This window comes from Schistosoma mansoni (assembly GCF_000237925.1).
Source record: "Schistosoma mansoni, WGS project CABG00000000 data, chromosome 4 unplaced supercontig 0032, strain Puerto Rico, whole genome shotgun sequence".
In the NCBI taxonomy this organism is placed as follows: domain Eukaryota; kingdom Metazoa; phylum Platyhelminthes; class Trematoda; order Strigeidida; family Schistosomatidae; genus Schistosoma; species Schistosoma mansoni.
In genome coordinates, this window is record NW_017386017.1 from 521,539 (window position 1) to 547,553 (window position 26,015).

A 26,015-nucleotide genomic window follows, 5' to 3' on the forward strand; every position below is an offset into this window, starting at 1 on the left:
CTAAGATGCTTTTGAATTTAATGTAAATATACAGTTTATTAAAGATTTCATAGGATCTGATTGATGTGTTATTAAAAGTCGATCATTCAACTGATCTATTTGTTCAGATGAGAAAGAATGTTTCCAATTCAATAGAAAACCAAGTGAATCAGATGATGGCAACTTGGAAGTTATTGTTGATATTGAAGATGACTGTTGTTTCAAATAGGTGAATTGGGATTTGGGTGATTTCAAGCTGTCAGTAATACATGGATTTGCAGGACCTAATTGAAATAGTCTAATATTGGAATATTCATCATCTTCATTCTCATCATTGGTAATACCAGTAGTGTGTTCTGACGATTCAATTTCTTTCATGTTCTCTTTATCACCAAGTTCATAAGAATAATCTATAAAGGTCTTCACTACATTTTGATCGGCAGAATCATAGGTTTCAATGTCTGATAATGATGAAATAGAAGGACTTGGTGTGAAAGATTTGTTTTCTAGAGATTGATTACAATTACACTGAATAAGTTCATGAGTCCATGACCCTGTCGATGTATTGGGCAGCAGAAATAATTCCTAAATAGTAAAAGAAAAAAGAAATAATGAACAAGTTAAAAGACAACAGAAAACATGTTGCTTTATATTTTGTAATACACTTTGTACTACTTACAGATAACTAGTAGTCAAATATAATCACAGTAAATAATCAAAGGTCATATGTATCGTAGAAAGATAAGCAAACTGATGCTTTGAATAACACACATGTCATTCTGTTCTCAAAGTGGTTTTGTCTTGATAAGAAGTTGGCGTTAACCAGTTTTGGGATCATGACAAAAATAAAAATAAACAGTTAGTAAATAAGGATGGGGCTTCAAGTATAATTTTGAGATGATAATTTCAAATAGTTGATTTACGGAGGGAGCCCTGAAGATAGGGGTTAGGCATTTGACTTTTAATTACAATGATTTTTAGTGAAACAAATCAATTATTTCCAAAATTTATCATAGCAACAAATTTACTAACAATTAATTTTCTTACCTTAACCTGTCTAGTTGACATTTTAATTTTCATATAAACATGTCTCAACAATTAAACATATGATAGTGGCTTACAACTGACTGACCATCTGGTTTACAGTTTAATGAGGTACAAAATAACTCATCTAATTGTAAGTGATTTAAATGTTGATTCAACGAAAATTTGCCTTCAATTATGAAAAATACTAAAGCATACTGTTATATCTTGTGGCCGAGTGGATGCCTAGTTAATGTGTGACTTGATGAGACCGCCAATTAGGGAGCAGCGAATTATCGATTAGAACAGTGACACACGAAACCGTACGAGCAGACTAGAGTGCTAACCGGTCCTGCGATCTGCTTAGCCTAGCCAATTAAGTCCAGAACACCAATAACAGCCTCTATAATATGAATCATTATTCTCAAACATACTGGGTTTATATACCAACTAAACAGACCACATCGTTACATAAAATAGAAAATAACATTTGTACAATATTTAGCCAAATGTGGCTGTGAATAGGGGGGAAAGTAATCAATAAACTGATGATAACTCAAGAATCGTATAATAATAGTTCAAAGGTCAAAATAAAGCTAATGATAAGAGGAACACGAATATGATTAGGTTAGTTACAATAGGAAATATACATACTACATTGGTTCACAAATAGTCCTCAAAAGTTACCATTCACAACACATACATCTAATCAAATTAATCGACATGACTGATTGTGCTGATAGCATGATAAGAACAGATTGCATAGAAGGACATGAATCAACAGACAATATGAATGGTTCCCCCTACCACACCATAGTACGGATAAAACCCAATGAGCATGGGCAATAACTAAATATTGAAAAAAATTGTTACCTAGAAAAGAAATGACTCTTCATTTCCATTTTAAGGCATCCTGAAACTACAGTGAAGAAAATAGTTGAATGATTTATATTGGTAAGTCCAACGACAAGATAAGTTATCTAGTGAGATTTATTCAAACTAAGCAGCATCATGAACTGAAATCTGAAACAGAGGAAATTCTAACTCGTTGGTGGAAAAATTTTAAAAATTTGAGATCCTCCACAGGATCTTTCGACTCAAGCCTTCAGAGACCAATTATGTAACAATACTGAAAGAAGTTTAACTTCAAAAACTAATAACTAACTTAAATGATAAAAAATGTGATAATAACATCAATAAGTAACACTAAATCCATGTAGTATTATTTGTTTGAATCTTCCCATCGATGTGTTAGGACTGTAACTGGTAAGTCTCTAATTGGCCATATGTGCATACTATGCGTTTAGCCTCGATATAGCGTTAATTCACAAGCATGGTAAGCAGGGATGGACTCAGTGGCCGAGTGAATAACGCGATGGCGTTTGAAGCGAAAGGTACTGGGTTCCAGTCCCAGAGTGAACATCAACTCAGATACAGGTACATCCAGCTGAGGAGTCCCAAATAGGACGAACCGCGCGTCCTGGATTCCACTGCTAGCCACTATCCATCTCTGCTTAATAAGTAACACTATTTAAGAAACGATCAATATCAACAGACTTTCAATTCATCACGAGTAAGAATTCCAAGATTTTTATCAGGTTCCTTTTTTTTCTCAACAAATTTCAAAAGATTTTCATTATACATTGATGTATTGACTAATGTCTGACTGGTTAAAGCTAATTTAGCTGCTTGTCGTTGAAATATTCGTTCTTCCATACCACTTGCTGTTACTAACCGGTATAAATTAACCGATCTAGACTGTCCCGGACGCCAAATACGAGCCATAGCCTGAAATAAAAGAAGAGTTTAACATGTAGAAATTTGAGTAATTGAAGTTTAGTAAAAGAAAAGCTGATATGGTGCCTTAGCATTCATTTACTTGGAATCCTTCAGGAATTTGTTGTGTATATTGCTAAGTAAAACCGATTACTGTATGACGATAATCACATATAGATGAACAAATACAGTTTAGAGGAGCCATGACAATAGATGAAGATGTAAATCTAGATTAGTCATCTGAGATGACTCGTTTATACTAAGTTATGGTTTTAGAAAAAAACTATGATACTTATTAGTGTAGGAAACGTACCACCAATTAATGATTACGTTGCATTTATATGAAATGTTTAAGTGAATGTATCTGGTTGAGTAAGCTAAATGACTGGAAAACTCAACATATTGGAAATTAGTAGTAGGTTAATTAAGATCATATTTATACGTAAATGAACACAGGTTAGCGATTAGGCGACATGATATACAGCTACTGATATCAATGCGTGCAGACAACGTCAAAATTTTGTATTTAAAGAAACTTAGAGAACGTCAAAGAATTCCTAGAAGCATGAGATTAAGATCAATGAAGAATCAGCGGGGCATAGTGATATAGACCCAATCTATGAAACCATACAAAAGAGGTCGATCAGTCACAAGGTCAAAGGTCTACCAACAAGGGTATTCAACGTGAACACAAGGGCAAATGACGACAATAAAAATTAATGAAGACAGTCAATCACAAACAAGGGCATTGAAACGAATTGATAAGACATATAATAACTGAAAACTTCAGATCTGTCAGAAGCAAAAACTGAAGATGTTGTCCAGAATAACTATGAAGGCCTAGTAATTAAATCATCCAGCCTAAATCAGAGGAAATAACACCGAAAGGAATTAAGTATAAACGTACCATTGCATTTCTGAGAATCACTCTTAAAAGGTAAGTATGGGATACATAAATACAATAAGAATTTGTAACTAGATTCATCCAGTGAACACTGAACACTAAATAAATATATAAAAGGAATTTTACTATCTAAAACATTTACTTCAACTTAAATTATGCATCGAAAATTTGGCTTCAAGATACAAAGAAAGTTATATGAATTCATATAACTAAAAGGAGATTATGAGTTCAAAAGAGGTTTGTACTACGTTTTTCCATTCTTAATCATTAAATGGATCCTCTGTAATCGCTCTTAAGATAACTATCCCTTATCTAGTTAACATTTTCCATTCTTTATTAGTATATTTACTGAATCACAATTAACACCCCAACCAACTGACTGGTTGTCACATCCATTGTGTTATTCAGTATATAAAAGAAATACGAAGATTTTATTCCACGTATAATCAGTAAATTTATTTGACTATTGAACATGGATTTTAAACTGTTCACTTCTCCGTCTAATTCGATTTACAAGGTTCAAGTCAGAGTGTAAGTTCGGACGAGAACCGGTGCTTTCAACGTGGTATGGTTGCTCCCAAATGCGCTGGTACGGCCGAGAGTAGGGAGAGTTCGCTCTCCCTCTCCAAATGCTCTCACATGGTCACGCGAATATATAGCCTCTGACAGGGAAGTCCTACTCACTGCCTTCTCGTGACGGAGGTGTTGTTCACGAAACTGAGAGGACAAAAAGCGAATGTCCGGCGCTTTAACCGGGTTGGTGGACACGGAAAGTCCACCTAGGGGAGTTGGAAAACCCTCATTCCAAACCAATGGTGCACATGGGTTCCAGTATGCTGAGGGAAAAAATGGCGTATGAACCAACCGTTGGTCACCGGCTACCATGGGAATCCATCTCCTCACGATGCTCCACTGCCTTGTGGATCAGACCTTCAGGTCAAAGGTTCGGGGTGTGGGACCCTAAGAAAACCACCTGCTTCAGTTTGCGCTTCTAAACAGTATCACAGCCCTCACACAAATCAAATGAGATTTGTGCGGGGCATATGTATCTGGTGCCCCCTTGTATCAATATTTGTGTTTAAATAAATAAATAAATAAACTTAGTAAGTTACATAATTCTACAATAATTTACACAAGCTGGATAAAATTTACTATATAAACATATTTTAGGGAGGGAGGTGGAAGTATGGAAACAGAAAAATAAAGAAAGAATTACTTGTGCATCATTTGCTGGATTCCAATCCATATCGAATAAAATTAAGTAATTGGCACCAATTAAATTTAAACCCACTCCACCAGCACGTGAACTAAGCAGTAATATACCTGGATAATTAATCGAATCAAAGAAAAAGAAACAAGATTTCGTATTTACTAAACTAGAAATCAAACTACTTGTTTTCACGCGTAAAGATTCCATTTGTGATTTTTAGTCCCACTCCGTTCTCGCTGTTTTTTGTGCAAAATATTATAGTACTTACTAATATTCAGTAACTTAATTTATTTCTACTCATTTTTGAACGCATAACTCATAATGTCTATTCACGATGTGATAGTTCCAAGCATTGACATGAATCTGTGACATTTAATCCATTTATTATTGTAATCATATTCTCTTAAGATTTGTTTATCTGTAGAAAATCCCCATATTTTCTGTTGCATAGTTCAACTTTTAATTTGTTCTGCAATTGTTGAATTAGAAACATAATGTCACTTGATCTACCAATACGCTTTTGTAAATTGCTATCATAAAATCATTGTAAAAGTATTTCCATTTTCATCGTACTTTGACAATATAAAGGCCTTAGAAATGCAACAGTTTCAGGTTTGTGCGAACTTTGTTATTTTATTATTATTACCTATATCGTTTTCCTGGGTAATCGTCAACACCTGAACTAAGGATAGGGAGTGAAGTAGTCGAACGTGTTGACAACTTCACTTTTCTTGGAAGTCTGATCAGCCCTAATGGGTTGGTGTCTGACGAAATCTCTACATGGATTCAGAAAGCTCGTTTGGCTTTTGCCAACTTACGTCACCTATGATGAAGACGAGATATCCGTCTATCAATTAAGGGACAAGTATACTGCGCAGCAGTTCGTTCTGTTCTACTTTACGGCTGTGAAACATGGCCATTAAGAGTAGAAGATACTCGTAAGTTACTAGTATTTGACCACAGATGTCTTAGAAATATTGCTCACATCTGCTGGGTTCACCGGGTAAGTAATAGTAAGGTCAGACGCATGGTATTAGGGAATGATGGTAAATCAGTTGATGAGGTCATGAATCTTCATCGACTCAGATGGTTAGGCCATGTGTTACGTATGTCTGAACACCGATTACCACGACGCTCAATGCTGACCAGTATCGGAGATGGTTGCAAGAAAGTTAGGTGCGGCCAAGCCAAAACGTGGCATCAGTCCACAAAGTCATTAACTTCTAGTCTCAGCCGTGTCGGCAGATGCAGACTACTTGGTTGGGGTCTGCGTGACTGTCGTATCCAATGGTTGGAGACTCTGTGTGACATGGCTCAGAATCGATCACAATGTCATAGGTGTATACATTTTCTATCTTCCCTTAAACTATGAGGTTAAAATTGCTTTATATCTTTCTTTCTACCAACTAATTCTTTCTTCCTGTATTATATCCTTATACACAATCTTTCTTTTATACATTACCGCCATTAAATTAACTACTTCTTTGGATTCGGTGTTCATCTTGTTGTGCTAATGCGGTATGGCAACTTGGACCGATGCATATATGTGCCTGGTCCTACGTTGTAACTGACTGATTTTCCTGGGTAATTCTTTTACTATAGACTTAGTGACTTTGACGCGTAACTCAATCGCTTCGTCGATATCCTTAAATGAATTCAGTGGGTCTGAATGAGACAGTAAATGATATCAAAACTTGGATATAACTTGCTTGATCAAATGACCTCGTTAAGCCCACACATAAAACACAAACGTATAGGTACTAGCTTGTTATAACACATATATGGTCATTCATCAGTTAAAAATAATTTTGTACGATGAATGTAAAATGAAGTAAAGACACTTCCAGTTCATTATTATGAGGGCTTCAACTTTATACCACATAGGTTCGGTGACTCAATAAGCAATGCAAAACGTTATAGATCCCAATCGAAGCCGAAACATGTTGGATTTATTTTAGTTGAACAAATTAAGTAGTGTCTAATCACATCGAACTACATCGAGTTATCTTTTTTATAATCAACAAAATCTTGCTGCACCTAGAGGGAAAATAAACAACTTTAGAGAGAATGAAACAAAGACCTAGTTATTCAAAAGCTTTGATTCATAAAAACAACCTAATTCTTGAGTGTTTCAATGGTAAATTTTTCAAGCGACTTACGATCATGAGATTTTGGATCATTGATTCTCTGAACAACTTCAGCGCGTTGTTTATTCGTTATCTGACCATCTAATCGAAGAGATGGTTGTCCAGTGACTAGATTACATAATTTCTCCAAAAGATTAAGTGTCTAGAATATGGCAGACAGAAAAAAGTACAAGATTGGTGAATTGACTTATATATTGAAATGCTGTTTTCATAATATATATGTATGTTAAAAAGAAAGCCGCCAAGATCCAACAATGTTTATGCACGATCAATTAGCCGTAGACCAGTGTGGGACCTAATATGAAAACGTATCATTTGACAAGCTATATCAACACAGTGAGATGCCAGAGTAGCAGAAGTATCAATGGTACTAGTGTCTCTTGTATCAGCTAGTAGAGAATAATTTAACGAGATGAAAAGAAGTAAAGACGAAAGGATAATACCAATAATAATATTCGTGACGAAGAAAATCTAAACTAATGAGTTTTTATGTCAGTAAAACTGTATGAACCCAGTTTTTACCACAGACTAGTATCATTTGGAAAAGCACCGAACACAAATGCGGCAATGTTAATCTTCTGAGTACTGCTGGGATATAAGAGTTGCCTCCTATGTAGAGAAGTAATACAAATTAATAGAGAGAATAGTCTAACAACGTTTATACTAATCAAGAAATAATACTCACCTGAGTAAAATTGGAAACTAATACAAGACGATCATTAGTATGTAAATTATTTTTACTACTACTGTTAGATAGTCGAGGTTTTTTCTGAACATTTGCTGTATTACTATTTGATTTGGACGAAGATGATAGTTCTTTGTCAAACAGTCGTTTTAACATAATATAAAGAACATGGAACTTTCCAGATAATTGAACAAATTCATTTAAATTTGTATAACAGAGATCTTGTGCAACTAATGAAGGTTCAGAATTCAACAAATGCAGTAAATCTGCGGTCAGTTTTGTGGGCAGCTATATGTGAGAAAAAAAATGATGAAACGTACACAACTAAAGGAACTAATTTACATAACTTTATTCGACGAAAATATTCAGAGAAAACTGTGTACTTACTTACATGGTATGGAGGATTGTCAGATTCCATTCTCAAAAAGACCACTGCTTGCAGGACTGACAATTTTGCTGATTATCCAAACATTTAGTTTGGAGTAATTTTTAAACAATATGCTAAGAAAACCTAAAACTCTGTTAACACTTAACAGTTGAAACAACCACCTGGCTACAAAACAGGGAATGATTCGCCATATTGTTTATAAGAGGTCTGAAATATTTGATCAAAGGTTGCACGAAGGATAACTATTACATGTCGTCAAGATATAAGTAAGTAATACTAAGATAAAATGCAAGCAACCATGATAAACAGAAGAAAAAGCAGTTAAAAGAGTTTCGAGTTTGTATCAAACGGTCTGTGTGTGCGTTTAAGACATCCGTTGTTATGAATTCAGTTACTAACTAATATGATTAATAATGTTAACTGAAATGAGTGAAAAAGTGGGAATAAAAAATAACCATGAGGAATTACTGATTACATGTGTAAACTATACAAAATGTTGAATAGTTTTAAGATATAAAGGACCATTGTGATTGAACATGTTAGATAACATGATCTAAAATCTAGGCCACTGACATAAACTATATCTAACTTTTTTATGTTGTTTATTTTTGTGAGTTTATCTGTGTGGATTCTAGGCAAGCCCCCAAATGCCCTGGTACGGCCGAGAGTGGGGAGAGCCCACTCTCCCTCTCGAAATGCTCTCACATGGCCAGCGAATATATAGCCTCTGCCAGGGAAGTCCTACTCACTGCCTTCTCGTGGCGGGGGTGTTGTTTACGAAATTGAGAGGACGAAAAGCGAATGTCCGGCGCTTTAACCGGGTTGGTGGACACGGAGGGTCCACCTAGGGGAGTTGGAAAACCCTCATTCCAAACCAATGGTGCACATGGGCTCCAGCATCCTGAAGGAAGAAATGGCGTATGAACCAACCGTTGGTCACCGGTTACCATGGGACTGCATCTCCTCACGGTCAAAGGCTCCGGGTGTGGCCCCCTAAGAAAACCACCTGCTTCAGTTTGGGCTTCTAGGCAGTATCACAGCCCTCACACAAATCGAATGAGATTTGTGCGGCGCATATTTATCTGGTGCTTCCTTGTACCAATATTTATGTGTTTAAATAAATAAATAAATAAGGTAAGAGGACTGATGCAACAACATATCAAGTTACATTGTTATTAGTTCGGTAATACTAATTTCTCAAGTTTACCGAAATGATTTTTAAAAAGTTGAGGAGCTGCGGATGTCCTACAGTGTTAAGAATGAAGCGAATCGACTTTTAAAGTATAACCATAAATATGTAATCAAATTCATTGGGATGTGATACAGTGCTACTATATAATATTACTTGACTCTATCTAAGTGGTTTGTGGATTTGTTACATGTAAAAGTAATTTTCTACACAAACTGAAATAAGCTGATAGATAGTTGTAAACCAGAATGTGAAGAATATTTATTTTTCCTACGTTTGTGACATCCCAGGGATTTATATGAGACAAAGCCCAGAACATTCAAACCTCACGAGGAGTCCAATACTATAAGTCATGTAACCACCAATGAGACGACCATCAAAATGGATTCAGAAAAGTTTTAGGAAGAGACTGTGATATATACTTATGATGAAGAATTTCAAATTATGATAGCGCCATTTAGTTAAACATTAGAGAACATTTTAAAAAAAATACAGAATAAAGACAATTAAGTGATAGTTTCCTTAAGTAACATTTTAAAATGGAGTAAATGAGTAGAGTATGACTAAGGATACATTATTATTATAACCAACAAACTATTCTATAAAAGCTCAATACTTGAAGTTCCTTAATTTGAAAAAAAATAACAACTTACACGATCAGCTAATTGATTTTGTATAGAATTCGACTGTATTAAATAATTTCTTAATAGATATGGATGATTGTGAAGTTTTCGAAACGCTGTTATAACTGACAAAATGGAACTATGATGTTTTGAACGTGATGACGATATGCCTTCCACAGATTCAACAAAATCTTCACAATCATCATCGCACAAGAATAATTTAAGAGATTCACTTCGACTTAAATTAAATTCATTATTCATCCACTGTGTAAGTATAGCCTCCAAATCAGTTTGCAGTTTACTCGGACGACAAAACAAAACATGTTCAGCTATATATAGAGAATAAAACAAGTTGAAAATAACCAAATAAGCAGACTGTTGGTAGAAAATATCTACTCATATTAGGTGGTTGGAAGTACTCGAGAGTAATCCCTGTCTAACGTCAGTTTCGTGCTAGTTACCACACGTAAGCAAGACGTGCCTGAACTCTCAACGGTTTCCTGCAGACTACATCCGACCAGCTAACATCAAAGTATAGTGCATATGATCTCCAGTCACTCAGAATAGAAGCCACATTGTAACTTGATCGATGGAATTCGATTGGGACTAAAGGACTAGATAAATATGACATCGGTCACTACTCAGTGGTCAATCAACGTATCTCTATTCATTTAACGATTTAGAGAGCAGATGGGATATTTCCATCATAATGAATAATTGATAAATCCATTAACGCTAATCAATGATCAAGTACACTGTTATGTACCCAGCTTTGAATCAAATTATTTGTACGGTTAATATTAATACCATTTTGTTACCTCGATTATTTATTTATTTATTTAAACACATAAATATTGGTACAAGGAAGCACCAGATAAATATGCGCCATACAAATCTCATCCGATTTGCTTGAGGGCTGTGATACTGCCCAGGTGCCCGAACTGAAGCAGGTGGTTTTCTTAGGGGGCCACACCCCGAACCTTTGACCTGAAGGTCTGATCCACAAGGCAGTGGAGCATCGTGAGGAGATGTAGTCCCATGGTAGCCGGTGACCAACAACAGGTTCATTCGCCATTCGTTCCATCAGGATACTGGAGCCCATGTGCACGATTGGTTTGGAATGAGGGTTTTCCAACTCCCCTAGGTGGACCCTCCGTGTCCACCAACCCGGTTAAAGCGCCGGACATTCGCTTTTCGTCCTCTCAATTTCGTAAACAACACCCCCGCCACGAGAAGGCAGTGAGTAGGACTTCCCTGGCAGAGGCTATATATTCGCTGGCCATGTGAGAGCACTTCGAGAGGGAGAGTGGGCTCTCCCCACTCTCGGCCATACCAGGGCATTTGGGGACAGATGAAAGGCGACTTGAACTTGAGACCAAGTGGTTGAAAGTTATGTAGCTGTTCAGTTTTCGTATAGGACTCTTCAGTAGTGCGAACCTATAAATATATGCAGAATAAGATCTAAAAAGACTAGATCTCACAGTATCATGCCATTCAATGGGACGTTAAGTAGTCAAATGCCAAGCAAAAAGTCCATGTAGTAGTGAACTGTGTAAGTCACGCATTCTGAATATCTTTCGACTAAAAATTTTGGCTTAATTAGTGACATTTTAATCCGTCCATAGGTAACAGGTATAACTTAAAATCTACTGCATAAGCTTTTACATAGTTATTAAATCCCATTTCACTGTCTAACTTTTCAAACGAAAGAAATTACTTGGAACTAATTTCTTTTACAGTGACATTGTTATAATTTCCAAGTTTCATTCACAACAACAGATGCTTACGAATTATCTGTAGCACTAAATAGTATTTAGATATGATCCTTATACATACACTAGTAAAGAAATATATCAGTAACCGATCAAGAAAATCGAATTGACTACTACGGTAAAACAATGAATTTTTATCATATCACAAGAATATTAGAATATAGTTTTAGCAGTTAGGGGTGATGATAGAAAATTGGGTATATAAGTGTATTAAGGTTCTATATGGGTGATTAATTATGAAGAATTTACATCAACTTTGAACTTCAGTCTAGGTACCTTAACAAGAAAACAAGGGTGTTAAGTTTATCTTTCATTGTTCCTACTCACTCTCCTTCCACTCCTTTGTTTATTGTTTTATACTACTTATTTATATTCAGTAAGCAGTTGTATCCCTAACAATTTCCACATTTACATTGTAACGCAAGTTGCACTGTAACATTCACATACATTTATAATGTTTATTGTACTTATCATTGTATTTGTCATTGTAATTACTGTACTTTAATTACTGTAACGGTTATCCACAGTTGTGTATTTGTTTAAACGCAACAGTTTCCATATTGTTTGCTGTTGGTTCGAGTTTCGATTGCTCATAAACTGTTGTCCAATTTCAATACAGCTATCGGCTGTCTTTGTACTATCGAAGCCTTTGCTATTTTCATTCTTGAACGACGCGTTTAAACGCCTAGACACCTCATAAGTTGAGGTTTGTAATTAAAGTTTGTGTTTTATATAATAAAGAACCGCTTTTGTAGACAAATCGTTGTTTTGGAACTTCGATTTTGCGCGTATCTCAATCAGGCCACTTGGACGCTTCGACAGACTTAACAAAGGGTAAAATAATTTAAGAACACGGTAATTGGTTAGAGGAGTATGGAAATTTTAAACGCTTGTGCTTGTATGTTATCACATGGTCAAACGGTAAGTAAGAAGTTATAGATGAGAGACGCTATAGGGAGAGAGGTCAACCATGCACATACACAAGGTTTCACCCTGCGTGTCCAAGTCTGAACCAGAAGGACATTTGTATAAATCGTATACGTTATAAATACACTTGGCAATTAAACCTTTATAGTTATTACAGCCTTTTCATCTGTATATTGAGTTTGGTATACATCAAGTAGTGTGCATGACAACTTAATAAAACTATAGTACACAATATTCGAACAGGAAGTTCCATATCTTTACTAAATTTACATGTATACAATTACAGAGCTAACTCACACAAAAAAGATTTTTAAAAAGTTAGAAGCATTTACTTTTATCTGTTAGTTTTGGTGCAATGACATCACATGTACGTCTTAAAAAGAAACTGTTCAATAGTCGGAATAATTTGGCTGATGGACTTTCTAAATCATCACTGTTCTTTTCATAGTCTGTATAATTCCAAGAATCACAATCATCATCATCATCATCATCATAGCATTGTGAAGATTGATTTTAACATTTTGTACTAAGTTACGATTATTCAATAATGGAATGACAAATTGACGACGAAACTCTTCTAAACTTGAAGTTAAACGTCCTGGTACACAGAAATTAGCCAATGACCATAGTTCATTCAAATGATTTTGTAATGGAGTCCCTGTTAATAGTAAACGTCTACGTGCACGTAGTCGACAAAGTGCCTAAATTATAAAATAGAGGAATAGAGAAATGAAATATTTCTTAACTAATCAAAGATTAGTAACGATGGGAGAATGAAGAGAAATCTATCACACATTAATTCGCTATGTCTGCAACTTGTCTAATAAGGTACGTATGCCTGACGAGCCCAGAGTCAAGTGAAATGTGCGTCCTGGATTCCACTGATTTCTGTACACTAAACATATTGAAACTTGTCGCTTAACTGCTATATCGAGGAAAATCTGCTCAGGATAGAAATATGAGGGCAGAGACTGATTGACTGCAGTACTGAATATCAACAACAGCAAATTACGAATCATTATTAATTATAACAGTAAAATATTTCAATGAGTAGAAATTTGAACTTTTGACGTTTTGTGGTTTAGTATGAGTTGCTTCTTCAGAAAATATATAGATCAAATTAATTATGGATCATTCAAGCTACCATTAATCTAATTAGATTTAATCTCTGAAGAAGCGACTTACATTAAAATATGAGACTTTAGAAATTCAATTTTCTACTCACTGGGATATTACAAATATATCGTTTTATTCTCATGAACAATCCACCAAATGCTCAATTTATTTTAAATTATCGCATCAAAACTTGTTAATGATGCTTACATTACCAACTATCTTATGTTAGAAAATGTAGGGACTTGATCTATCACTTTAGAAGCGGAACTTTGAAATATTACGCTATGACTTAATAAGATGGTGGTTGAAGGTGGTCAACAGGAAACCCTGGACCCGGGTTTCGTGCTACTTGGCACTCGTCAGCAAGGTGTACCTGTAATCTTGAGGGAACTGGTGGCTATGACTTCTATTCATCAATATTTTTTTAAAGATGCCAAGTTATATGTACTTCTTGTTAAAAGATTCTGTGGTAGTCACGTGATACTCCGAAAAAATACATCCGATAGAGAAGTTAACTATTTTTATGAATATTGGTATGTACTGGGGAATAATAGTGAAGAATACTCTTTCTTTAAAAAAAATATGAAAATTACTGTAAGCGCAAAAGTTGGAATAAAAGAAAGACAAAAAACGACGAAATGTTTCATCGCGAGTGTCAGTATTGAGATGTAAGTTGACGAGTCCTGAATAAAAAGAAAAATTATACACCATCTGACTGACTTCATTTGATGGTCGAATGAACGGACGATAGAATATGAATCTTTCGATTAACCTTGTTTGGGCGACAATGATAATGAAAGCCAAATATGAATCATTTTGGAAGAGTTTATTCGAGACATTCATTTATGCAGACAGACAACAGGATGTATGAACATGGAGAAAGGCTTCTTAGACTACTCAATTTAATTGAAATGTGACTCAATATTCATGGCACTAAAAGATACAAGCAAGCATATCGACAGATACGTACAGTCATACGCATACGCTCAAGGTAACACAGAGATGAAAAAATGAATAGGAACATTAGGATCATTCATCTGTCCAAAAGTAAGGATAAATCGTGTAGACGTGTAAAAATGTTATTTACCACAATATACACCCTACATTTAACTGTTATACCCATTATAAAAAATAATCAGGTGGAAAAGATAAGCAGCATCGAAGTATTCATTTGAAGAGCCGATATAGTATCAGATACTGATCAAGTCAATTCCATTTATGAGTAGTGCAGAATATTGAACGGCCGTAACTCAGATTGTTAAATTTATTTTTCACTAAATGAACCATCTAAGATTTGTCAAAGCTTCCTTTAGAGTAATAACTGACGATGGACTATTACGTAATCCCTATTGTGTCTAATTTGTACGCGTTAGTATACAAGCTTGGGTTCGTAAAATATAATATGCAAATTAACAATGGATGAAATCATCGCTAAATGTTGAAAACCTGTACACAAGTATTACAATTGTAAATGTCTTCTGCAAGGCAGCTAAATCCCAAATTTCATATAGTTCTAATGATGTTGGGTGCGATGTAACTAATATGTATTCTGTGTACGAAAATAAATATTCAGGGAGAAATATCCTGAAGTAAGGTATTTTGTGAAGAGATTTACCTTGAAACTGGTTTTTGTCAAAAACTGGATATCAGATAAAGAGAACCAACGAAAATCAAGGCAAACTGGACTGGTTTCTTGCTAGTTTGAAATTTCCTGACAGCGCATACTACCTCACACAGGCTCAAAAGTAAGATTTTGGAGTTTCATAAGGAGTAAAATACCTTTAATCCAGAATCCAACAATTTGTGACACAGAACAGCCATGGGCTTAGTTTTATGTTGGATTTTAGACGTAAACTAGTGAGTCGCTTGAAACAAAAATTGAACAGCTCTTCAGTATTTCCTAGTCCCGCAGCTAAAACCAATTTAGGATGAAAGCCACCTCTAAACTAAACATAGTGCCATCGATTTTCAACAACTAAGCACATAAAATTACTCGTGGTGTTAAGAAATCAACTATATTCACCGCACATTCTCTTACATGTGGTATAAAAGCAATCGGCTCCAGAAATATATACACATTTTAAAGCAATAACATAATAATAATAATAATAATAATAATAATAATAATTGAGGACTATACAAATATCACAACATTCAAGAAAAATACGCACCAGCGACTTTAAACTATCCCACTAGTTCCTCCGAAATTGATAGCACTTTGCTGATATGTTTTATTAGAGTGATCACTGATTGCTCAATGATTAAAGGAAGATATGTCTCGGCACATTTAGCATAAAAGAATATTTTATAATACAAAGTTCATTCTGCTTACTCGGTGCTTTCTACCTGCATCAATAACCTCTTGTTTGAGACCCGGATATGATCGAAGGGTCATTTCATTAGGTAACTGTGCGGGCCACGTAATCAAGTAACGTGATCTAGTGTTTATTGCTAGTAGTCTGCACAAGCCAACCTCTGTGATAACAAACTGACGACTAATTTATCAATTGAAATGCGTATATAACTGTCCATCGTTACATTACATATTCTGTGTACCAATGAACAAACAAAATCCAAACAACCTACCATAGTTGTATTGATGTTAGAATTTTTTAATCTATGCCCTTCATCACACACAACCATATCCAAGTCGGAAATTTCATAGATTTCACTAGTATGTTGTAGAAACATTTCATACGACATAAGAATGACTTGTGGTGCATCACTGGACATTGTTAGATAGTTCTGAAGTAAAGAAATATGACAAAGAAAATCAGTGTTGCCGATAGAGAAAGGTGGAAAATAATGGAAAAATCTAACAAAGACTGTTGTCTATATTACCATTAGTACAGGTTTTAGTTATCCTATTGTTGATATTTAGAATAAAATTTTGATCAATCCTTGTTGGCATACGTGGACGTGGCATATACAGATCGCCTTGATACGGTGATTTTGTCACAAGCCTTACAGAAAAGATGGATTTTGACTAGCAGAGAAATTTAGGAGGCGCGTTTTGTCCGGTTTGCGACTTGTCATCTGAACAAACCTGCATCGTGATTTTGACATGTACACTGAGACTTAAACTCACGATGAAGATATGGTGAGAGATCCTGAATATCGACGACGGAAAATTACAAATGGTTATGAAGAATGTTTCTATGTTGTTACAAAAATGTTACTGGTTTTAGGATGCGTTACAGACGACACTCGAATCACATGTAAACAAAATGGCCAGTTGTCATAACCTGAGACTTTAGGACCAGAAAGAGACAAAGGTTATCAAATTAAAAATATAAATACAAACTGTTTATATAATTTATTTACATTACATATGTTCGATTTTCGAAACACACTAAACATGAGTGTTAATTATATTGCTCGGCTGCTCAAATCGAAGTCGATAAAGCAAGGATCAAACATGTAAATAAGCTGTTGAAAGTTTAATTGTTTAGCCACTAAGCAACTGGCTCCACATATACTGTTTACATGGTTCTCAATAATTGTCAAATTATTCTACAAATAATGAAAAACAGAATAATCGGACATGATCAAGCAAAAACTCACTTTAACAGAATGATTTTGATCTACACAATATACGGGTAACTGTTCACGACCTAACCATTTGGAGAATTCCTTTAGCCAATTCTAACGTGATGTGAATAAGAGAAGAAAGGCAGAATATATAATAAAAGCCAAAAAAATTATTAGTAAGATGAAGTTGTATTTTGAAAAAATAATAAACTAATTACCTGAATAAGTGTACCCGGAGTTACAATAAGGCAACGTCGAATAACCGGTCTACCTCCATACGGTCCTTGTCTAATTAATAACCAAATAGTGGCAATAGCTTGAACTGTCTTACCAAGACCCATTTCATCCCTAATAAATTAACAAAAACTTATTAGGAATGACGTTGCCTTCTCATTTACATAATGAATATAAAAACAATGGTAGTGTGTTGTAGTCAATATACAAGTAGCGCATAGTAGGACAAATATAGCTTGAAGAATGTTTAAAAAAATACAATTAAATAGTCTAATACAGGTTAATTAAACACCATCAAATGTACTCTATGTTAATAATACAGTAGAGTGGTATCTTACAGACCAATATATCTTAATAGAATAAGGCATTAATAAAGATATAAATCGGCAATAACCACCCACTGATTTGTGTACAACGCGACGGTACTATACTTTCTATGTTGAGGCTAATTATGCAGATTGAATTATTATACTACAGTAGAAGTACTAAGTTCCCATTTATGATTTTAACGACTAGATTGCTATGTATACACAATATTGATACTAAGCAACAAGAGTTAAAATTCAAAATACGTCGTTCTATGGGTTTGAAAAACAATTTGATGGACCATTAAAGTGATTGTTGATATTTTCGCTGAGTCGTGTCACTTTTATAAATCTACACGCTATAAGAGTGTTCATGCAGATGGTGAGCAACACTAGATACGAATTTTGCAACGGGTATTGCCTGTTATTATGGTGTTTTGCTTACTAATTTAGACTTGGAGAATTCTATTTATCCATCCCGATTTAATGGGGGTATTGAGTGAACATATATTTTATTAAGGGAATTGAATTAGTACGAAATATTTATCAAGAATTATGGTGAATCTGCAAAGTATGTTCATATTCTAATACGGGTCATTTTTCCGGCATGGAAAAAGATCGAAAAACGTCAGTACACAAATACAGGTAAAGGTTGTCTTTGTCGTGTGGTCAAAACTTAGACCGAAAAAGTTAAAACTCACGCTAAAATACATCCATAAGTACTTTGTGCATCAGATTCATTCAAAGCAACATACGGTTGAAATCCCATTAAACATTTATACAAGAAAATAATACCTTCACATTGATGCGGCTGTAGACGTGAAGCAAACTTTGATTCTAAAACTACATCCACAATAGGGAGGTTGTCGGGATTCTGAGACCACTAAAATTTTTTTTGAAAAAACGACGAATTAATCCATAGATAAGGTAGATTATTAGGTCAAAGAGTAACATTAAACCTGAGAATAGTTAAATCTCTATGAGTAACAATGAAACTAAACTTTTTGTATAGACACTGTCTCTACGGCTAATATTACAACTGTTTTGTTGGCTGCTCTGTTCAATCCATTTGCTCATATTGGTGGATATATATACTGACTATTAGGGCTGCAGTTCATTTCACAAACAATCATTTTAATCTTCAACTTCATTAATGTAGAACCTGTGTGGATACATTTATTATTTATTTGAACACATGAACACAGTGGTCTTGAGTGCTGTTATGGCGAAGACGAGATATCCGTCTAGCAATTAAGGGACGAGTATATTGCGCAGCAGTTCGTTCTGTTCTACTTTACGGCTGTGAAACATGGCCATTAAGAGTAGAAGATACTCGTAAGTTACTAGTATTTGACCACAGATGTCTTGGAAACATTTCTCGCATCAGCTGGCATCACCGGGTAAGTAATAGTGAGGTTAGACACAGGGTATTAGGAAATGATGGTAAATCAGTTGATGAGGTCATGAATCTTCATCGACTCAGATAGTTAGGTCACGTGTTACGTATGCCTGAACATCGCTTACCACGACGCGCAATGCTGATTAGTGTAGGGGATGGTTGGAAAAGAGTTGGGGGCGGCCAAACCAAAACGTGGCATCAGTCCTTTAAGTCACTAACTTCTAGTCTGAGCCATGTTGGTGGTAGATGCAGACTACTTGGTTGGGGTCCGCGTGACTATCGTAGCCAATGGTTGGAGACTCTAGGTAACATGGCTCAGAATCGACCACAATGGCGTAGGTGCATACACTCTTTATCTTCCCTTAAACCTTAAGATTAAAATTGCTTCATAACGTTCTTCCTTCCTATACTATATCATTATATACAACCTATCTTTTATATATTACCACCACTAAATTAACTATTTCTATGAATCCGGGGTTCGTCTTGTTGTGCTAACGAGGTATGGCAACTTGGACCGATGCATAAATGTGCCTGGTCCTACGTTGTAGCTGACTGACTATTTGAACACATAAATATTGGTACAAAGGGACACCGAATACATATGCACCACACAAGTTACTTCATTTTTGTGTGGGCTATGATACTGCCCGGGCGCTCAAACCGAAGCAGGTGGTTTTCTTAGAGGGCCACACCCAGAGCCTTCGACCTAAAGGTCTGATCCACAGGGCAGTGGGGCAATGTCAGGATGCAGTTTGATGGTAGCCGGTGATCAACGATTGGTTCGCACGCCATCTGGTCCGTCAGGATACTGGAGTTCATGTGCACCATTGGTTTGCAATCAGGGTTTTCCAACTCCCCTAAGTGGACCCTCCGTGTCCACCAAACCCTGATAGTGTGTTAGCCACACGTTACCCATTGGCAGATTAATGGCCTCCATCAGACTTTCAATTTTTTATGTTCTAAGAGCTTTGTGTGAAATGGGAGGTTGATAAAAACATACAATAAGGATCTAGTAATATCCATCTACAGGCGATCACTTGATTAAGTAACTTTAGGTCCTTAGTCTACAACCGAGAAACTAATTATCTTGCACGGATTAGATTTTCGACTCTAGAGTGTGAGCGTAGAATCACACATAATGAACGTTATTTTATAGTACAATTTAAACACCACAAATCTAAATATAATAAATAAATAAATAACCAGATATGTTTAATTGCTTCATAATTTGCAGTAAAACTGAAAAAAACGTTAAATTACAATGTAACAGGCACACTGGACTATGAATGTGAGAAACGCTGACAAAATATACACATTTCATAGACATTACAAAGACAACTTAAACGACACCCATGTCAAACAATTACTTTAATCATTTAGACTAAGTAAACTAACCAGAAATCAACCTTTGAAAAGTCTATACAAAAAGGGATGAGTTAATTGATATTCATACCCTTCTTACCGAAATACAACCAAGCAATGTATGTATAAAGGTATGTCAATTATTTGTCGGGTATTTTGATCATGATATAGGATCGAATTAATAACTATTTTTTAACAGTGCAATGAAACTAGGTTTCATCGTGATCACTTTGAACAATTAATAACAAAATCAAACGACGGTTATCAATTTTCGTAATATTTTAATGAATTTTAACGTCTACTGTTCATAATTTACAAAAAAAACTAATCTTGGTTAGACAGTCATTAAAAACAAAGAAAGATTGGATAGCTGTTTCCTCCCAGCATATAACTCCTAAACAAGGTTCGGTCACGAGACCACCACTAGAGATCGAACGCACGACCTTCAATTTCGGTACCAAGGGTTTAACATTTAGACCACTAAGCCGGTACACTATCAAACTTCAATCGATTTTCGGCTTGATAGGATCGGTAAACAGACGAAAGAGATTTTCTACTGGACTACAACTTTCAAGGGACTTCAAGACTAAAGACCAATCGATGAGTATCATTATTCGTCTGACTTCAAATACGAGAATTATACTTGTCATCATTATTATTCAAAAGAATGGATTTAATAGACAGTAATCTTGTGTTAAATGATCAAAACCTAATAGGAAATTATAAGCAGAGATGGATGGTGGCTAGCACTGGAATTTAGGACGTGCGTTTTGTCCTATTTGGGACTCGTCAGCTAGATGTACCTGTATCCCAGAGTTAATGTTCACTCCGGGGACTTGAACCTAGTACTGTCCGCTTCAAACACCATCGCGTTATCCACTTAGCTAGTGAGTCCAGATACCCACTATCTTGTGCAATGGGGTGAAGTTGTAATTCATTTAATTCAGTCAATGAAATTGATCAATTACAGTCCTAAACATCGATGGGAAGATTCAAACAACCAATACAAAATGAAAAGGAAATGTACTGAGAATTCAATAAACAAATAATAAGCCAAATATCTAAATTTCCATGAGACTAAATTATATCAAAATCTTGAAAACATGTGGTACTAGGCAATACTTTAACATTATGAAGACCTGTATTTGACTGGTCATAAGTAGAAAAGTGAATAAATGACGAGGTTTAAAATTAAGTTACTACTCTTACAATGCAGTTAGCAGGAGGCTTGGGCATAATCAGTCGGTTTGAATAACCCCAGGACTCATCGAGTTTTGATTTGGAATTCGTCTACAAGACACCAAAATCGAGATTATGTCGTACATAAAGTGAGATATAATATGGAAATATACATACAATTTATAAATCAATATTAGAAAATTAACTAAAATATTTAGGAGACGTGTAAGACACAAAGCCAAAGAGATAATTGTACAGCTTAATTCCGTTACTAATAAAAAGATAATCAGTCCTTATCAGCTAGAACTAGTATATTTAAAAACTGACCACCAGGCACTAGTCAATATTATGTTGTTTAGTTTCATTGAATATTCACAAACATCCACATCTTTGTTATGTACTAGTTACGGTTTGCTGCTGCTGTATCCGTTTTTAAAGAGCTTACACATGCATAGAATAGTCATCGGTTTAAAATTTATCAGTTTTTTCTAGAAAATTCATTTCTGTAATACTCAGCAAACAGGTCTTAGTTTCGGGTATGGATCGGTCAACCAAGTATTCAACCTCCGTCAGTTCCTTGAAAACCATCATACGTATTCTTTGTCGAAGATTGTGTCTCTAAACATCAAGGCTGCCGTCAATTCGTTTAGAGGCATTGTTATTGAGGAAGCATTTATATGAGGTGAAATATAACTTAGTTGCATTAATAACTCATCAGTATTGTTGAATAAATATTTATTCTGTTTCATTTGTTTCTTTAGTGACTAGTTTTAAGCTTTTCACGTCCTTCGCCTTACAATATTGTCAGCTCACAATTTGTGGAACATTTCTTGGTCTCCTATCACAGCAGGCTTTTTGTATGATAATAATACTATGTAGACATGTTAACAATCATAACGAATACACTAGTTTCCAGTAAATGCAAATGGAACTTTATAAGAAACGATAATATTCATGATGAAAGTCGACAAATCTCTGCCCCAAATATTTTTCTTAGACTTTATCGGGCTCAGTTTATTTTCCAATTCAATACTCCCTTAAACGAAGCAGGTAAATTTTCTTAAAGACTGAAACTAGACGGTGGAATGAAACTAATTTGATGCAGCAAAAACAGGAAAAACAAACCACTATGAAATGTCTTTATGATGAAAATTAGCATTTGACTCGTTCATTCGAGATGCCATTCAGAATCCAGCTGTTTTTTTTTGAAAATCTAAATTGAACTGGGATAGTTGGTCCAAAAAAGACTTTAGTACGATTTATCAACGACTAGAAGTGACTTTTCAAAGAATGCAGATAGCTCACGTGAACAGCAGTGAGTTTTACTCACGGTATACGGCAATCTGTCACAAGGACTAACACAAAGACTAGTGAGTAACTAATGCCCATATACAATTCCAGTCAATATAATACCTTGTAAACGTATGTTAATGTCTCTTGGTAGTTACGTTTATCAACTAACTCTCCTGTAATATCTTGAAGTTATTTTTCTTGTTTAGATGGTCTCAGCAACTCCATCCGTCAAACTAAGGTTTTATGGCAGGAAAATTAGTTTATACAACTGCAGATATGCCTTTAACTTCTGTATTTTAGGACGGAAAGCCGAAGCATTCAAAATGAAACGTCAGTGTAACCATTTATTAGTCTCTTAGGTTGATCCTAAGGGTATCAAATCCAAAAAACTATTCTTAAAAGGTTTTAAGAAATTAAAGGATTGAAGTTAAAATGGACTCTGAAATAAAAATTATTCCGGAAATAGATATTATTTAAACGGTACCTTCGGTGAAAAGCTAGGTTTTGCGCTCGGTTTTCTTGTCGAATTTTCGACTGGAAATAAGAACAAACTAGATACAATATAATACACTAGTTACCCGGTGCATGTAACGCCTCAATGTTATTTGATTTTGAGGAAATATTGACTAACTGTGGCTTCTCTATCAGTGAAATAAGCTCTGCCTCATAAGACCCAATATGGACAACCGAACCAATATCGACTTCATTTAAAAATGCTAATTTATGACCAGAAGCAGATGCTATTCTATAGTTGGAAAATTACCGGTAAATTTACCTTCATTAAAAAATAGGACTTACACTTTCAAATCTTCATTGATAAGTTTTATTATTCGACCTTCGACCTCTACAAAACCTAAAAAATTACGTAGAGATAAACAAGATTGGTGGCTGTTTACCATCACCTTCCCACCTTTTATGCTAAAATGCAAGCAAAACTGGTTAACGCCATTCACCCTACCTTTTTATTCGACGCTTTAGCATATACAGCCTCGAAATAACTGGAACATTTCGTAGCATGAGACAAATCAGAATTTGTAGGCATATTGTTCATTTTAGGACTTGAGGAGCAGTGTAAAACTGACCTGTACTCAGTCGTTTTTACGGGGTTGGGATTTATCGACAGATCTTGAGACTGACTAGTACGACTTGGTGCTGCAGATCTCCGCATATTACTTTCTAAATGAAACGTTACAATTATCAGTTTCAATGGAATGATTATATCAATAAAATTGAAAAAGTGACTGCTGAGAACAAGGTTCTTTATCACCTGATGCGAACAACTCATTATTTTCCAGTTATTTGAATATACCTAAAACACACTTTTAAACAGTTATCTTTTCTTATACAAATGCTTGATTCAGTTAAACTTATGCTATCTTTCTGAGGACTTATCTTAAGCAAAAACAGCGATTATAAGGCAAATGTAATCGATGTTCTTTCGCTTAAAAACCTTACCTTTTGATCATTCTGTTTGTGAATCTTTATTCCTAGTGAATGTTACATTAAAGAACTAACCAATGGATTGTTAAGACTAGTATTTTGTAGCTTGTTTCGTTTTCTAATTTTACATCAATCGAAAATAATTCATAAAGAAAACGCCATTATAGCTAATCTATTTCTGGGATAAGACATGTCGACAGTGAATATAACTTCCATTCGATACATTTCTATGTACGGATGTATAAACAACATAATGTTGAATTTATGATTTAGCTGGATAAACCTGAATACACAGTCAACAAACAGTTCAATTTCATGGACGAATGGACATCAAACCCATTAAAGTCCAAACCCTTTAGTAAGGTTGACTACAATGAAACATTTGCATACATTTGATGGTGATAGTTCACTTCAGAGAAGGGAGGAGTGAGTCAGCTACAACGTAGGATCAGGCACATATATGCATCGGTCCAAGTTGCCATAACCTCATTAGCACAACAAGATGAACACCGAATTCATAGTAGTTAATTTAATAGTGGTAATATATAAAAGAAAGATTGTCTATAAAGATATAGTACGGGAAGAAAGACAGATATGAAGCAATTTTAGTCTCAAGGTTTAAGGGAAGACAAAGAGTGTATATGCTGATGCCATTGTGATCTATTCTGAACCATGTCACACAGAGTCGCCAACCATTGGTTACGATGGTCATGCAGACCCCAGCCAAGTAGTTTGCATCTACCAACATGGCTCAGACTAGAAGTTAGTGACTTCATGGACTGATGTCACGTTTTGGTTTGGCCGTCCCTAACTTTCTTCTGTCCCCAACACTAGTCAGCATTGCGCGTCGTGGTTATCGGTGGTTGGGCATGCGACCATCTCAGTCAACGAAGATTCGAAACCTCATCAACTGACTTACTATCATTCCCTAATACCCTGCGTCAAACCTCACTATTACTTACCCGGTGATGCCAGCTGATGCGAGAAATGTTTCCAAGACATCTATGGTCAAGTACTGTTAACTTACGAGTATCCTCTACCCTTAATGGTCACGTTTCGCAGTGTGAAGTAAACCAAAACGAACTGTGAAGCAGTTTGTTAATCAGAATGCGTTTCGTAAAACGCGAACTTTAAGGCAGACCACACCATTACTAATTCACTAAATAATAGGAATACTTATGGCTGAGAATTCTAAAACATGTTGCTATTTCTATGCACACAGTCTCGTAACTCTACTTTGTCTTCTCAGTGGTCTAGTCATAATAAACATTGGGATTGTGGCTTAAAAAGACGGTGAAGAGGTATGTATGGCGAAACACTAACATACAACACCTGCATCTGAGCCATATCACCCGACATCTATAACCAGTGTTTGGCATTATCGTGCGGATGCCAACCAGGTAGTCTGCACCTACAAACACAGTCCAGAACAACAGCTAGAGATATCATAAATTGACTCCAGACATTGTTTAGCTGCCCCTGACCTTTTTCTAAGTTACTCCTAAATTCGCCAAAATTGAACGACGAGGT

General features: G+C 35.4%; 2 protein-coding genes across 2 annotated transcripts; both read right to left on the reverse strand.

The window, feature by feature from the left end:
* Smp_026030 (DNA repair and recombination protein rad54-related) lies at window positions 1-20,587 on the reverse strand (the record flags this gene model as incomplete). The annotated part of the gene is made up of 13 exons (XM_018791117.1): window positions 1-440; window positions 2,574-2,790; window positions 4,899-5,005; window positions 7,052-7,181; window positions 7,725-8,012; window positions 9,955-10,253; window positions 12,956-13,061; window positions 13,142-13,324; window positions 16,326-16,484; window positions 17,304-17,384; window positions 17,489-17,618; window positions 18,511-18,692; window positions 20,579-20,587. 13 exons carry the CDS (start codon window positions 20,585-20,587, stop codon window positions 1-3), a joined length of 2,331 nt encoding a protein of 776 aa, XP_018645636.1.
* A 3,028-nt stretch (window positions 20,588-23,615) lies between these two features.
* Window positions 23,616-24,087, reverse strand: Smp_050310 (hypothetical protein; the record flags this gene model as incomplete). The annotated part of the gene is made up of 4 exons (XM_018791118.1): window positions 23,616-23,790; window positions 23,844-23,898; window positions 23,942-23,963; window positions 24,004-24,087. The coding sequence occupies 4 exons, from the start codon at window positions 24,085-24,087 to the stop codon at window positions 23,616-23,618; spliced, it is 336 nt and encodes a 111-aa protein (XP_018645637.1).
* Between the last annotated feature and the right edge of the window lie 1,928 nt (window positions 24,088-26,015).